Source organism: Pseudorasbora parva, chromosome 17, assembly GCF_024679245.1.
Source record: "Pseudorasbora parva isolate DD20220531a chromosome 17, ASM2467924v1, whole genome shotgun sequence".
Lineage (NCBI taxonomy): Eukaryota > Metazoa > Chordata > Actinopteri > Cypriniformes > Gobionidae > Pseudorasbora > Pseudorasbora parva.
In genome coordinates, this window is record NC_090188.1 from 42,301,146 (window position 1) to 42,318,742 (window position 17,597).

General features: G+C 38.1%; 1 protein-coding gene across 1 annotated transcript in view; it reads left to right on the top strand.

Moving 5' to 3' along the window:
* timm23b (translocase of inner mitochondrial membrane 23 homolog b (yeast)) overlaps positions 1-15,928 on the top strand; it is a 62,544-nt gene extending 46,616 nt beyond the window's left edge. Inside the window, exon 7 of the mRNA XM_067421914.1 lies at positions 14,856-15,928. Within this exon, the coding sequence (XP_067278015.1) occupies positions 14,856-14,968 (113 nt within the window). The 3' untranslated portion in view covers positions 14,969-15,928. The remainder of the gene's footprint in view (positions 1-14,855) is intronic.
* The last annotated feature ends 1,669 nt before the right edge of the window (positions 15,929-17,597 follow it).

The following is a 17,597-nucleotide window of genomic DNA, read 5'->3' on the forward strand; positions in this document are numbered from 1 at the left end:
GACTGTCACCATGCAAAATTCCAGACATTTTGACAGTGGCATTTCGAATTTATGGATCCATTAATGTGACATTTATGACAATACAGTAAGAAGAGCTGTTGCATTGTTGGCCCATTTGGAGGCGCTATATCTCAGGGGGCTTTATGGGTGCGTACAAAGTTGCACTGGGACATTATACCCAGTGTGCCTGACTGTCACCATGGAGAATTCCAGACATTTTTACTGTAGCATTTTGAAGTTATGGATCCATGAATTTAACATTTATGACAATACAGTAAGAAGTGTTATTGCATTGTTGGCCCAATGGAGGCGCTATATCTCGGCTGCCTTTGTGGGTGCGTTCAAAGTAGAACTGGGGCATTATACCCAGTGTGCCTGACTGTCACCATGCAAAATTCCAGACATTTTTACTGTAGCATTTTGAAGTTATGGATCCATTAATTTGACATATATGACAATACAGTAAGAAGAGCTATTGCATTGTTGGCCCATTTGGATGCGCTATATCTCAGGGGGCTTTATGAGTGCGTTCAAAGTTGCACTGGGACATTATACCCAGTGTGCTTGTCTGTCACCATGCAAAATTCCAGACATTTTTCCTGTAGCATTTTGAAGTTGAGAATCCATGAATTTGACATATATGACAATACAGTAAGAATAGCTATTGCATTGTTGGCCTTTTGGAGGCACTATATCTCGACTGCCTTTATGGGTGCGTTCAAATTTGCACTGGGGCATTATACCCAGTGTGCTTGACTGTCACCATGCAGAATTCCAGACATTTTTACTGTAGCATTTTGAAGTTATGGATCCATTAATTTGATATGGCAATACAGTAAGAATAGCTATTGCATTGTTGGCCTATTGGAGGCGCTATATCTCGGCTGCCTTTATGGGTGCGTTCAAAGTTGCACTAGGGCATTATACCCAGTGTGCTTGACTGTCACCATGCAGAATTCCAGACATTTTACTGTAGCATTTTGAAGTTATGGATCCATTAATTTGACATATGATAGTACAGTAAGAAGAGCTATTGCATTGTTGGCCTATTGGAGGCGCTATATCTCGGATGCCTTAATGGGTGCGTTCAAAGTTGCACTAGGGCATTATACCCAGTGTGCCTGACTGTCACCATGCAGAATTCCAGACATTTTTACTGTAGCATTTGGAAGTTATGGATCCATTAATTTGACATATTATAGTACAGTAAGAAGAGCTATTGCATTGTTGGCCCATTTGGAGGCGCTATATCTCAGGGGGCTTTATGGGTGCGTTCAAATTTGCACTGGGGCATTATGCCCAGTGTGCCTGACTGTCACCATGCAGAATTCCAGACATTTTTACTGTAGTATTTTGAAGTTAAGAATCCATGAATTTGATCTGGCAATACAGTTAGAATGGCTATTGCCTTGTTGGCCCATTTGGAGGCGCTATATCTCCGCGCCTTCAAATGGGCCAACCATAGACCGTAAAAAAATATGGACGACTCGACATCATCCGTTTCCGCTTGCCATATTTGAAGCTTTCAGGCGGGGGTGCACGGCGCTGACATCTTGGGACCGAGTCTGCGCAGTAGCAGTTTCGGGACTGGAGTTGCGCAGTAGAGCGCAGGAAGTAGAGCAGGAAGTACAGCCGCGATATCAAAAGCCCGCCCACACTCTCGCAGATGCAGAACAATTAATTATGTTGGTGTGAAATAAACAGTTATGGAAATGTAGAAATTAAAGCTAAAGCTCTAATCTGCTCCCAAAAATTTCGAAAAAAGTCCGTTAGTGCCTCAGTGACAACTTCACTCAGAGAAGCCGTCAGTCTCAGCTGTCAATCATGACGTCACACCCCCCGTTTTATAGCATCAAATAACTAACTCAAAGTAAACTTATTTTTAAAACGAACACCTGAAATGAAATCATCGTGATGATAACTGCCTTCAGTGACATAAACTCACTTTGGGGAACATTTTTTGAAGTGTAATTTTATTATTTACTTTGCCTCGCGTCCATTAGAAAACACAGAGGGGCGGCTATACTGGGACCGGTCACCGGGGGGCGATCGAGGCCCGAAAGCTTCAGTAAATGAGAGGGAGACTGCAGGCTTGGGGCCAACAATGCAATAGCTCTTCTTACTGTACTATCATATGTCAAATTAATGGATCCATAACTTCAATATGCTACAGTAAAAATGTCTGGAATTCTGCATGGTGACAGTCAAGCACACTGGGTATAATGCCCCAGTTCTATTTTGAACGCACCCATAAAGGCAGCCGAGATATAGCGCCTCCAAATGGGCCAACAATGCAATAGCTATTCTTACTGTATTGTCATATATGTCAAATTAATGGATCCATAACTTCCAAATGCTACAGTAAAAATGTCAGGATTTTTTTATGGTGACAGTCAGGCACACTGGGTATAATGCCCCAGTGTAAATTTGAACGCACCCATAAAGCCCCCTGAGATATAGCGCCTCCAAATGGGCCAACAATGCAATAGCTCTTCTTACTGTACTATAATATGTCAAATTAATGGATCCATAACTTCCAAATGCTACAGTAAAAATGTCTGGAATTCTGCATGGTGACAGTCAGGCACACTGGGTATAATGCCCCAGTGCAACTTTGAACGCACCCATAAAGGCAGCCGTGATATAGCGCCTCTAATAGGCCAACAATGCAATAACTATTCTAACTGTATTGTCATATATGTCAAATTAATGGATCCATAACTTCCAAATGCTAAAGTAAAAATGTCTGGTATTCTGCATGGTGACAGTCAAGCACACTGGGTATAATGCCCTAGTGCAACTTTGAACGCACCCATAAAGGCAGCCGTGATATAGCGCCTCCAAATGGGCCAACAATGCAATAGCTCTTCTTACTGTACTATCATATGTCAAATTAATGGATCCATTACTTCCAAATGCTACAGTAAAAATGTCTGGAATTCTGCATGGTGACAGTCAAGCACACTGGGTATAATGTCCCAGCGCAACTTTGAACGCACCCATAAAGGCAGCCGAGATATAGCGCCTCCAATAGGCCAACAATGCAATAACTATTCTAACTGTATTGTCATATATGTCACATTAATGGATCCATAACTTCCAAAAGCTACAGTAAAAATGTCTGGAATTCTGCATGGTGACAGACAAGCACACTGGGTATAATGTCCCAGTGCAAATTTGAACGCACCCATAAAGCCCCCTGAGATATAGCGCCTCCAAATGGGCCAACAATGCAATAGCTCTTCTTACTGTACTATAATATGTCAAATTAATGGATCCATAACTTCCAAATGCTACAGTAAAATGTCTGGAATTCTGCATGGTGACAGTCAAGCACACTGGGTATGATGTCCCAGTGCAACTTTGAACGCACCCATAAAGGCAGCCGAGATATAGCGCCTCCAATAGGCCAACAATGCAATAGCTATTCTTACTGTACTATCATATGTCAAATTAATGGATCCATAACTTCCAAATGCTACAGTAAAAATGTCTGGAATTCTGCATGGTGACAGTCAAGCACACTGGGTATAATGCCCCAGTGCAAATTTGAACGCACCCATAAAGGCAGCCGAGATATAGCGCCTCCAATAGGCCAACAATGCAATAGCTATTCTTACTGTACTATCATATGTCAAATTAATGGATCCATAACTTCCAAATGCTACAGTAAAAATGTCTGGAATTCTGCATGGTGACAGTCAAGCACACTGGGTATAATGCCCCAGTGCAAATTTGAACGCACCCATAAAGGCAGCCGAGATATAGCGCCTCCAATAGGCCAACAATGCAATAACTATTCTAACTGTATTGTCATATATGTCACATTAATGGATCCATAACTTCCAAAAGCTACAGTAAAAATGTCTGGAATTCTGCATGGTGACAGACAAGCACACTGGGTATAATGTCCCAGTGCAAATTTGAACGCACCCATAAAGCCCCCTGAGATATAGCGCCTCCAAATGGGCCAACAATGCAATAGCTCTTCTTACTGTACTATAATATGTCAAATTAATGGATCCATAACTTCCAAATGCTACAGTAAAAATGTCTGGAATTCTGCATGGTGACAGTCAGGCACACTGGGTATAATGCCCCAGTGCAAATTTGAACGCACCCATAAAGGCAGCCGTGATATAGCGCCTCTAATAGGCCAACAATGCAATAAGTATTCTAACTGTATTGTCATATATGTCAAATTAATGGATCCATAACTTCCAAATGCTAAAGTAAAAATGTCTGGAATTCTGCATGGTGACAGTCAGGCACACTGGGTATAATGCCCCAGTGCAAATTTGAACTCACCCATAAAGGCAGCCGAGATATAGCGCCTCCAATAGGCCAACAATGCAATAACTATTCGAACTGTATTGTCATATATGTCACATTAATGGATCCATAACTTCCAAATGCTACAGTAAAAATGTCTGGAATTCTGCATGGTGACAGTCAAGTACACTGGGTATAATGCCCCAGTGCAACTTTGAACGCACCCATAAAGGCAGCCGAGATATAGCGCCTCCAAATGGGCCACGGGTGCCATTAATGCAAAGGCTCTTCTAACTGTACTGTTGTTTGTCAAATTCGTTGGTTCATAAATTCATAACGTTACAGTACATTTTTTTTGCATTTTTTAATGAAGATATTCAATCACGATGGGTATAAAGCACCAGTGAAAATTTTCACTTCCCCAAATGGGTCCACAATGTGATGGCTCTTCTAACTGCATTGTCAGATTGTGTTCATAACATCAAAATAAGTAACCATAATGCAAAATTAATCAATTAATTCAGTTGTAAGATTACAAATTATAGTATTGACAAATACCATATATCCATTTAAGCAAATTTTGTTAGCATTTTAAAGCAATGATAACATGATTATACATTTTGTATTTCATCCATATTTGTTGTTCTGGAGAGCTTGCAGGGGTAGGTATCATCTGGTGTTGGTTCATCTGAAGTCTTCGGAGGCTGGATCCAAGCTGGAGCTGGCATTAATCTCTAGTTACCTTACCTTTTATTGATTTATTAATGTATTTAAAGCATTTGAGTGCAATAATTGAAATGTAATTATATTGTATGAACATTTATATTTTTTACAGTCATTTTCACTGATATTTCTGTAATTACCTTTTAAAATGGTTTATTATTATTTTCTGAAAATAGACACAATAGTATCAGGGCCCCTAAAAGTGAATAAGAGAAAAACCGCACGGTTCCTAAAATGAGCGTGAAAAAGAAACCAAAGACGCGGAAGCGTCGCGTCTTTTAAGGTGGACCGGATAGCGTCAATAAGAAGCTGCGAATAAGAAGCTGGATTCAGCCTCGTATTCTTCCCTGTATGCCCTGTTTTTGCTGTTAACGTTCCTCTTTAGACTCTTTAATAGTGCTATCTTAAATGTTAATATCACTCTGCACTCGTGTAATCGTTTAGCCTACCTCCAATACGCAAACGATTACAAAAAAATGCAGATTACTACTTGAGGATGCCAAAAAATAATTATAAGCATAAAAGTATGCTAAGTGACGTCAATATTACAATAGGTTCCATGTGTAACAAGCAAATTAAAATACATTTATAATTCACAATATGGAAAGTGAAAATAATAAAACATAGTTCGTTAATAGCAATCAAACCTGTCAATAATGGGCTTATTCAAATCCTCTTTTATGTTTTGAGTTATACTTATTTATTTATTTATTAAATTATCCCGTGACTATATTCTGTGTGAAATAGTCCTTTACCTGGGGTGAAAAGGGGTGTTTAGAACAATGAATCAAATCAATGACACAGACACCAATATTATGCAAATAAAAACATTAACCCAGGGTTTAAATATGTACACTGAGAAACGGTAGCGTATAAATATTAAGGATGGATAGTTAACCCCGGGTAAAGTGTGAAACATAAAGCACGATAACCCATGATTCAGTTTACCCGGAGTTTAAAATGAGCCAGGGTTAACTATTGTAGTGTTGTCTTAGAGAAGCACAAATGAAACTCTTTTGTCAGCGGACTGAAGAGGAAGGCGTCGCAATGTTGTGTTGTGTAGGCGTAACATTACTTCCTTTTCTGTGGAAATTATTCGAGGAGAAAAGGGAAACTGCTCTGTTCTCAACAAATCACTGAAAGTTTTACAGAAAATATTGATTAGCTTTTATAAAACTCATTAATAGCAGTATCAGACAACACTAGATTATATAAAGCTTAAAGCCGTGTTGGGGAAAGTTACTTTTAAAAGTAATGCATTACAATATCGCGTCACTCTCTTAAAAACTAATTTAGTTACTTAGTTAATTTTTAAGAAAAGTAATGTTACGTTACTTTTTCTCACCTTTGTTTTTTTATAACAAAAAAGTTATATTTTTGTGCAAATGTAAAGACCTCTTCACACCAAAACCGAAATAATAAACCTCAGACTGAGGTAAAAATGCTAATTCATGCATGTACAGTCGGGTGCCGCTCAAACAAACCTTTCAGCTGCCGTTCTGGATAATGGAAGATAGGACGCAGGAGAAATAAAGCTTAACACTCTTACTTCTCCAATAAAATAAAACATCTAGTCATTTTTGCTTTTGGTTTACCTGAATCATCGAAAGTTAGCAGCAAGACTGGTCAATAAAGGTAGATTAAACGCATAAAAATACTTGTTTTATTTAATATTGCATATTATTCTGATTTTGCTTTTGACTGATTTTGTTCATTAATTCCTCCCCCTCATGTCGTTGGACACCCGTCAGACCTTCGTTCATCTTCAGAACACAAATGAAGATATTTTAGTGTAAGGCTGAGAAAGGCTTCAGATAGGCCTCCATTGGCATTCAGTACATTCCCACTCACAAGACCCATAAAGGCCCTAAACACATCGACACACAGCCCATCTCACTACACCGGCTGGACAATCATTTTACAATGAGACGAGAATAGTTTTAGTTTTTGTGCTCAAAAAAATCAAAATAATGACTTTATCCGCCAAGTTATTGTCTTCCAAGTCAGGGGCGTTTCTAGGATTTTTATTTTAGGGGGGCTCAGCCTCCAGTGAGGGAAGGTCTGTAGAAAAAATGGTAACACTATTTAGTTTAGGGTCCAAATTGCGCTATTAACTAATAGCGTACAAACATGCATACCCAGAAGATATTGGCTGTTTATCATTACTTATAAAGCAAATATTAACACCTTACTGCATGGCCATACTGTACATGCATTAATCATACCCAATAATGTAGGCAGGTTTATAATAACCAAGATCCCAAATGTTAGGGGGTTCTAACATGGTCCCCCGAGAAAATTTTGATTTCTATGATCTACATATGAGCATTTTATGATGTCCTGAAGGCCAAAAAATTTGATAATAATAGCTTGAAAACCATGTCACTGGGCAGTAGATTATTTGTCTTTCTTATCTCCACATCTCTCTTTTTCTCTGTTTTTATCTTGCCCTGTCTCTTCATAACGCTGAGCTTTGACTGTTTTTTTTCCGTTTTCGTCAGTGAATAAAGTGAACATATGGTTTACAAATTAACATAGGCCTACTGATATTTATGTTTCATGAATAATTTTCTTAGACACGTTAATTTACTGTTTATCACAGTTTTAAGTTTATTAAAATCACAGTATGAACATTCATTAAGCTACTAATCTTATGCCCAATACAGGCTGAAAAAGCTGAGTTTTTTTAAAATTTACTGAATGTTACAAATAGAATTATATTAATTTACAATATATACACATTCATTATTAAACTTACGCCTAATCTGATGAAAATGGCTTTGTTAACATTATGAATCACATAGGCATATTTCCAGTTAAAATGTCTAAAAATTAGACACAACAAGTTTATTCATTTGCCTAAATATTTCTTTTTCTTTTGATTAACATTTCTGGCTTAAAGCAGAAGCTGTCAAACATGAATGTTTAATTTAGCTGCATTTATCTTACTTGACGTCGAGTTGCTCTGCTAAAATTTGCGCTCAGCCTCAGCAGTTTCTGTGTGACCATAAAGCCCGCCTACTCTGATTTGATTGGTTTTATCAAATATTTTGACATTGACGAGCGGTGACAGACCAATGACGCTCAGATTTACACACACACACACAGACACACACACACACACAAACACCTCTGCTTCTGACGTGTGCTGCGCTCTGTTCAGAGCCGCTGCGGATTGGAGAGACAGACTAAAAAACGGGACGAAGCCGAAGCCTGCCGCCAGTTTCATATGTTTTAAAGGTTAATCACATATTTTTTAGGGGGGCTGAGGCCTAAGTTTAGGGGGGCTGAAGCCCCCCTAAAAAGGGCCTAGCGACGCCTATGTTCCAAGTTATGGTCTCGCTCCTCCTCTTCCGGGTCATGAACGGCGGATCTGCGTCATATTCTCGCGCATGCGTCGAGTTCACATCAATAACTTGGTGGATAAAGTCGTTATTTTGATTTTTCGTCGCATTGTAAAATGATTGTACAGCCGCTGTAGTGAGATGTCGAGTTGTTCGCAGATGGACGACATACAACATAGATGCCATTATGCAAATGTATTTTTTAGTGACGTAGAACCGTAACGCAGTGAGATTCAAATTATAGACAACTCATTTGGGTGGTCCAGAGTGGATTCTTTCTTCCTTTCAGGAGACAATCACTTTCATTTATCATGCACTTTCAACTTTGCTGAACGTTTACACAGTGCATGAAAGGGAAGATCCAGAAGATGAAAAAACACATTGGCCCTCATTCATCAATCTTGCGTAAAAACTCCTCTCACCGCCTGATTTAGAGAGGCGGTGTTAACATTAAGTGACATGGCATCTGACGCACAGGAGCCAATGGCATATGTCGCTATGCTTAGTGACACGCGGTGGCACTTCCGGCTCTTATTGGCATGTGTCAGTGGATAGTGACGTGTGTCACTGACACTCGCGAAACACTGACACTGGCAGTGACACCGAGTCGCGGAACATGACGCTTTTGTGACACTCACTGGCAGATGAGCTGAGCAGCTATGTAATTGTGCCACAAAAGCCAAAATAAATATCCTATTTTCGTGCTCTTTTTCTCCTAAGTGAATGTTAATCTAACTTGTTAAAGTTAGTAATATGTGTCAGTTTGTGACAATCAGTATCTGAGTTGAATGTGCCACTGAATGCTTTATGTAATGCCAATGTTGTTGATCACGCAAACTGCACGTCCTAGAAAACACGAACAAACCATTCATCATAAGTCTCTACAAATATCGCATTAACAGTCGCATCCGTTACTGTAAACCTTTAATTTTGCATCATGCTGCAAAAAAGCGCACAGGCTCACGACTGGAGGAATACAGGCCTACAAATCAAATGCTTTGGTAAAGTCACACAAATTAAACATTGAAGTCCATGTTTATGTTAACATACAACATATAACCGTACATATAATTGTCCCAACAGTTTTTAAGGTCTATCCACGTCATTACTGCAAGGTGGATGGTTCTGATTGGCTCAGGAGAAGAATGAACAGTCATGGTAAATGTCCACACATTGTCAGTTAATCAGATGCACGTCTGCATAGATCATGTGTTGACGCTTTCACCTTGAAATTAGGCCCATAGTGACCCTTCCTGATCTGGAGCAGGCGCCAGCTTGTCCACCTATCTCTTAGATGTCCATTCTCAACACTGATCTGTAACTCAGAATATTGCACGCATACACAGATACACAGTCTCTCCAAGGTTGGAGCTGATTAGGCTCCAGTTCTGACCCAAAACACACTGATAACATGAGCTTTATCTCAGTGAGAAGTACAGGCAATATCCATCTCGAGTCTTAAGTGTTTAAAGGCGGGCGTACACTGTGCGAATTCGGACACTCGGGACGTCGTGAGATATTGCAGACGCTACGAGCAGTGATGGGAATAACGGCATTATAGATAAATGCCGTTACTAACTGCGTTAAGTTTTTCAGTAACGACTAATCAAACTAATTACCGTTTCCCCGTTACAACGCTGTTACCGTTACTGAGTTACTATAATTGAGCTCACTCAAGCGGTTTTCATCCGAACAGGCGCGCGCTCTGTCAGCGGACCTGCAGCTGTGTGTGTGTGTTTGTGTGTGTGTGTGTGTGTGTGTGTGTGTCACGCACGCGCGCGCATGCGACCAGCGATCAGGAACAAAATAGGGTTTTCTTTAGCGCAAACTCTTATCACCCAGACAGAATTTAACAAAATAATATCTAGATATATAGTTGAGGACATGCTGCCGTTGTCGACAGTTGAGTCGGAGTCTTTCCGGGCGATCATTGGGAAAATCCCCACGAGAGAGAGAGTGGGTAAGCCAGCCATACAAACAAGACTTGAGAGCACTTCTTGTTAAACTATTTACTTTTGTGAGGAAGAAAATACTTCAAGCAGGCTACAGTATGTCTACCAGTTGTGTGACAGTTTAAGGATTTCAATGTGCACTACAAAGAGTTTAGGCTATCTAAATTAGGCTAATATATTTTTTATTAGGCCTATTATTATTTTCTATTTTTGGCAGACTTTTCTTAAAGAGCATCATATATTTGATGGCCATTTGGGGTCTGTGTATTAAATATTACAGTTCTAAACAATCTATTTTGTTTTATTGTTCCACTATATTACTGATATTTACAATAATGTATTGAATTTGATAGGTGTTGCAACATTAAAATAGTGTACAATGTTTTATAATAATAATTTATTCTAATAACTGTCCATTTCAGTCATTTAACATTTAATATTGGGGGCATCCAAGTTATTTTATATATTTGAACATTTAAAAAAGTTATAAACACTTGTCTGTTCTACTCATTTTTTTACAGTAACACAAATATATACTTTCCCTGGTAGCGAGTTACTTTTATTATAGAGTAATTCAGTTACTAACTCAGTTACTTTTTGGAAAAAGTAGTGAGTAACTATAACTAATTACTTTTTTAAAGTAACGTTCCCAACATTGCCTATATACAGTGGCGTAACTTTGTTTTAAAAAGTGGGTGGGACATAAATTGCGTATCATATGCACGCGAAAAAAGCTCATTTTGACATGTGAGGGGCGCTCATACGTCAAAATGAGCTTTGGCATGCATGTGGTTTTTCGCGTGCATATGATATGCACTATATGGCGTATTAAGGGGCGTAGCATTGCTGATACAATGTTATATCAGATGTAAAATATGTACAATAACAATTGCAGAAAAATGAGTATTAAGATGTCCGGAAATCAATTCAATAGTTCATTTATGGATATAGATCTCGTTTAATAATTGCATCTTAACACAATATAGCGTTGTGCCAAGAATGTTCACGTGAATAAAGGCATTTAGATTTGCACACTTTGCTTATAATCCCTGGTCTAGTCTGTTAAACGTGTCAGAAGTTCTCGTTTCTAATCTGCCCTCGTAGCCTATTTTTTCTCTCATCAAAACCGAATATCATCAGTACATCAAGAGCAGGGACAGTTTTTGTGCATTTTGTTTCGTGATCTGACCGGAACAAATAGAAAGTCTCTGCAACGGCGTTAAGCGTTAGATTAAAGCGCTCGTCTGTGTGAAGACATGAGACGTAAGAGAAATCTGCAGCACTGATAACAGCGGCAACGAGCACCAAATCGCCTCTTATTTAACAAACGAACAAAATGATACTCTTCTAGTTAACCAGAGATGTTTTGTATGTATTAGTTAGGTTCATCCGCGAAGCAAGATGTTTTAAAAAAAGTGGTGGGGACATGTCCCACCCGTCCCACCCGTAAATTACGCCTATGCCTATATATATAAAAAAAACAATGTGTATGATTCATAAAAAAGGCAAGTTCATGTTCTTTAGCATCTTAGATGAGAGAATAAACTATAATCCCATAATCATTGAGAATTAAACATTTATAAAGACGGCAAAATATATGAATATTGCTCACATTCAAGTAATAATAAATTATATAAAACAAGACATGATTTGTAGAACATAAAACTTGGAAAAATGTGTCGCAAAATACAAATAAACTAGTTTTAAAGGAATAATTACTTTACTAATCGAGGATGCAAGATTTCTATTTCAAATAAATGCTCCTTTTGAGCTTTAATCAAAGAATCTGGATTCCCACAAAAAATATTATCTTTCAACATAATAATATAATTATTAATTTAAATAAAAAAATTGATTAAAAATAATTGTTTTGTGAGCGTCATATCCTCCTGTGAGAATGATTAGTGAAGGATCATGTGACACTGAAGACTGGAGGAATATGATGAATTCAGCTTTGATCACAGGAATAAACTCTAAAATCTCTCAAATATGAAGGTCATTGAAGGCCATTCGGTGGTTATAAACACAAAATGTCATTGTTTCTGTAAGGAAGTACGTGCAGAATTACCCAGCAGGTGTTTTCCTGTAGCGCTGACTGGGAATATTCTGTGTATTTAGAAGAGAAGAGCTGCTGTTTTTAAGACATTAGGGGAAACTGCTCAGCTGGTATGCTACAGTCATTTCCCATCATGCTTTGCTGCACAGTTCTAATGAAGGGAAGTTCTGGGTATTAAGTTGAGGCTGCACATTTTCAACTTCGGCAGGTTTAGTGTCAGATATAAGAGTTTTGCCATTAGCGCAGCAGAGCTGGACAGTAACTAAATACTGAAGTTCACTGTTTGAGTATCTGTGCTTTACTGGAGTATTATTTTTTCTGTAAACTTCTGACTTTAACTTCACTACATCTGAAAGACAAATATCGTCCTTTTTACTCCACTACATTTCTATCAAGGTCCTCGAAGTGGAAAGTCGTTTCTGTCGCAGCTTTGAAAGTCAGTCGATGATTTTTTTCTTCTTTTAAAGGTGTTTGGGTTTTTGCAGAAAGCCTTTCAGGAATCACTCTTGTAGAGTCTCGTGAAGTTCAATGATTTCACAGCATTTATTAAACACTGATTTATAGTTTAGAGCAAAATGGAAGAAGACGGATGTCCAAATGCTCATTTAGTGGAGGATTCACATAAACAAAGTTGATTCTGTCTTCAGTGAAGGTGAACAGTGTGAGAATATCAGATGTGTATCAGTGTATTGGATCCGTGCGTTCGGTCTTAAAGTGACAGCAGCTTTATAAAGAGCTTTGTAACTTTTCTACAAGTATTTAAATGAGTTTAAGTTAGTCGTGTGCTAGTGTGTCAGATGGAGCATCACTGACTGGCTTAAACCATGATGGCATAATGGGCATTTATACAACTATAATAAAATAATGAACTGACATAAAGAAGGAAATTTACTTTGATACTGAAGTACTTTTGAAAACAAATACTTCTGTACTTTTACTCAAGTAAAAATCACTTGTAACGGAGTAATATTTGACCAGTCGTACTGTTACTTTTACTCAAGTAATGAAGTTGTGTAGTTTGTCCAGCTCTGGACCGCAGTGTGTGTTGAGTGTGTCCTGAGCCTTTCAGACCGGCACCAGTTCCCTCATAACTGTTATCATCTCACGTTTCACGGTCATGTGTTGCACAGGATATATTAAAACACATCTGAAAGTGCAAAGGAAGTGTGCAGTGATAAAATCATTTACAGTTACTGTATTGTTTTACTGGCATTGTGTGTTGTATCTGGGGCATTTCTGTTTAATATTAACAGAAAGCAAGAATAAAGGATCTGGAAGAGTTCTTTTGTAATGGGTGGGCTCTCCTCTCCTCTCCTCTCGCTGGTTTATTCAGCCGTTATCAAGCCTCGACTCATGGTGGGTGTGGAGTCAAAGCTTTATCGCTCGGCTCATGTCCTCGGTCAGGGTGGGATGAACTTCTCCAGCACAAACAACGCTTATTTTGACACATTTTTAGGTGGCGCTATCGAGCCACTTTACCAGGCCTAATTCTGAAACTCTTATCAGACGTATTCACAACTTCTGATGTGTGTGCAAAATCTTGGGAGTTTTCGAGCATGTTTAAGCCCTCAAAAATGCAATTCATTTCAGAGAATAATAATAATAGACTGAGCCATTCCAGAAGATCCTCACACCATCGGTGCTCGGCTCTAATAATATGGAAAGAAATACCAGTATCAAGCAGCGTACACTGCAAAAAATGCTGCTCTTACTCAGTAAGTAAGTGTGTGTTCTAAGGTCTAAGTATGTGAAAGGTGTGAACATGAACGTTTGTACAATTTTTATTTTATTTATTTTTTTGGCAAGTGTAAATCTTATTACTCATGTTTGTTTATATATTGTAGCTTAACATCAGCCTGCCCCGGGACTACGGGTCAAAATTAGCTCTTGAGCTAAAACCCGGTACTATCATCTCTCCCTTTGAGGTTAATGTTTATTGTACGCTGTCCCTGTTTCTTAAATAAAAAACAAATTAATTTTGTCTTTTGTTGAAAAGGAAAAAAAAATCTTATTTCTGATTGAAATCTTGTTTTCGTCCCAAACAGAAATCAGATTATTTTTCTCACCCCATTGGCAGATCATTTTGCCTGTTTTAAGCAAAAACTCTCTTTATTTTGATTTGATTTTCAACAAAACAAGAAAAAATATCTTGTTAATATCTTTATATCTAGATTTCAGAATGTTTTGATATTTGGACTGGAAACAAGAAAAAATACTAAGTAAGAAGAGCATTTCTTGGGGTGTAACAGGCAAATGACACCAGAAGCCAAACATTGAATTTACAAAATGGTGCTTGAGTTATAAATGAGCTGAAGAGGACCATAATGTTCAGAAAACATCAACCTTTATTATACTATTTTGCGAGATGGATGAGTGCAATTTAGAGGAGAAGTGCCACAAGTTCATCTAGAGATAAACTTAGATTTAGAAGAACTGCTGATTCTGGTCCTCTCAGTGGGTTAATTTCCTGAATGTGTGTGTGTGTGTGTGTTTGTGTGTGTGTTGCAGGAGGTCTGCGGGGGGCAGCGCGGGGGGGGCTGGTTGGACTGTCGCTGTCTGGACTCTATGCTCTCTACACTAACTGGGACCATCTGATGGGACGCTCTCCGACACGCTACTGAGACACTTCTGTTAAAGGGTTAGTTCACCCCAAAATGAAACTCCTCTCCCTAATGTCGTTCCACACCCGTAAGACCTCCGTTCATCTTCACACACAGTTTAAGATATTTTAGATTTAGTCCGAGAGCGTATGCAAGTGTATGCACACTATACTGTCCATGTCCAGAAAGGGAATAAAAACATCATCACAGTAGTCCATATGAGACATCAGTGGGTTAATTAGAGTCTCTTGAAGCATCCAAAATACATTTGGGTCCAAAAATCATGACTCAGATCGTGTGTCAAACTGCTGAAATCACGTGACATTGGCGATCCGAATCATGAATCAATTCGCTGACTCATAACTGTTTGAATCTTTGAGGATTGAACACAAACACGGAAGAGAAGCCAATGCTGAATAAAGTCGTAGTTTTTGTTATTTTTGGACCCAAATGTATTTCTGATGCTTCAAGAGACTCTAATTAACCCACTGATGTCTCATATGGACTACTGTGATGATGTTTTTATTCCCTTTCTGGACATGGACAGTATAGTGTGCATACACTTGCATACGCTCTCGGACTAAATCTAAAATATCTTAAACTTATACATTTCATTATTGGGTGAACTAACCCTTTGAGATCTCAAATCATCAAGCATAATCGGTGCTTCTTTTCAAATGTCCAACTTTACAGCTAAGATGAGAAGGTCAAGAGACTGCTCTTCATGACCATTACCTAAAATGTCATAATTTATGCTTAGAGGAATGTTTGCAACTAATTGTTAAAAAAAATATTTAGACAGAATTTAATTATTTAATGAAGTAAAGTTTAAACTTAACTCTCTCTCTCTGTAAATATGTATAATGGCTGAAACAGAGAACTGTGAAATGTTGCTTGTTTTCAGTGTTTGTTTGCAGTCTAACCTTGCACTGTAATTCATTGTTGACAATGTTAAGAACTAAATTAAACACTGCACTAGAACTGGATAATGAGTGTTTACTAGAAAGCTTTGCTGTAATATTTGGTAGTTATGATTGAATGCATGTTATTACATGAGATGATAGTTGGGAGATTGCTCACAAACTCAGCTTAAGATTGAACATTGGTCTGGGGAGTCTGCTCTGTATTTTCTGCTGCACAAGAGGCGTGATCAACGGGCATAGTTCAAATGACTGCATGCAATTGGATAGTCCTTCAACCAATTAGCGCTGGAAAGATTGTGTTGTAAATTTTAAGAGTAATGCATTACTTTACTAAACTGTAAAAAAGTGTTTTTTTTTTTTTTAAGAAGTTCAAAATTTTGATTTCATTGTAAAAGATTATTTATAAAAAAAAAAATAGTTACCTGTATGCCTTAAAATTGAGTTTATTGAAATTAAAAATTTGAGTTAATACAATGAACATTTTTTGAGATTCGACAACTTTTATTACAATATAATTAACTCTTTCCCCGCCAGCGTTTAAAAAAAAAAAAGTTGCCAGCCACCACCAGGGTTGTTGAAAATTTTCTCCAAAATTTAATAGCCCATATAATATTTTGTTTAATGAATATCTGAGCATCCAATATATCAAAATAAAGAGCTGACCCTCTTCTTTTAAACAAAAAAAAAAACCCCGTTTTATTTTAGCTTCATGCGTTCCTTTTTTATCAACACTTGAATATGGGAAGGTTTCATAAAAAAAAGCAACATTTTGAACAAAAAGCTGAGAAAATCTAATTTTTGTGAAAGACTGACTCCAGATCAGATTCAGAGATGATCAGACACAGATGAGGAGATCGAGTCCATCAACACCCCTAATGCTTACACAGTCCTGAAGCTCGTCCTGGGTCCACATCTCATTCAGTAACATTCGATAGTTTTGATTCATATGCTGTTTAATGAGGATGATCACGTTATCTTTAATATGCATATGATTACATGCGATCGCTCGATTCACTGCGTCTTCCTCACGTGTGCTTTGATCAGGAGATTCAGGACTCTCATTCAGAAGATGCGCAATAGCGCCCCCTAGCGCCCGACAGTGAAAACACGGAAACCCAGAAAATTCCTTTATTGGTCTGGAAGCGTTTTCTCACAAATTACGGAAATTTCCGTGTTTGGCGGGGAAAGAGTTAAAAGATGTTGTAAGCATATTGGGTAATGGTATTTGTGATGATGCAGTGAAAATGCCGAATTGTTCTATTTTCATGATTTATCACATTATGTGGTTCAGATACAATATTTAGTTTCTATTTATTAACCTAATTTCCCTCATTGTATCAACTCAAATTTTTAATTTCAATACTCAATTTTAAGGCAAACAGGTTACTTACTTTTTTAAGTTAAACCAACAAAACAAATAAAAAAAAAAAAGTAATCTGATTACATAACTCGTTACTTGAAATGCGCTACCCCCAACACTGGTTAGTACGTCGCCGCACGTCAGAATAAAAGCTGCTTTTTATAGGATGTGAAATGTAAATGGTGATCTAAATGTTGTGGTGGCCATTCAGACGTCGGCTCCGCCACTGGAACAGACACCAGAATCTGTGCGTGTATCAAATGTCGCTAAAAGTTAAACTTTCCCATGTGTGTGTTGGGCAGAGATGTAAAGCAGTTGTTGAAGCGAGGTTAGTTTGGTCTCATGTACATTAAAGAATAACATTCAC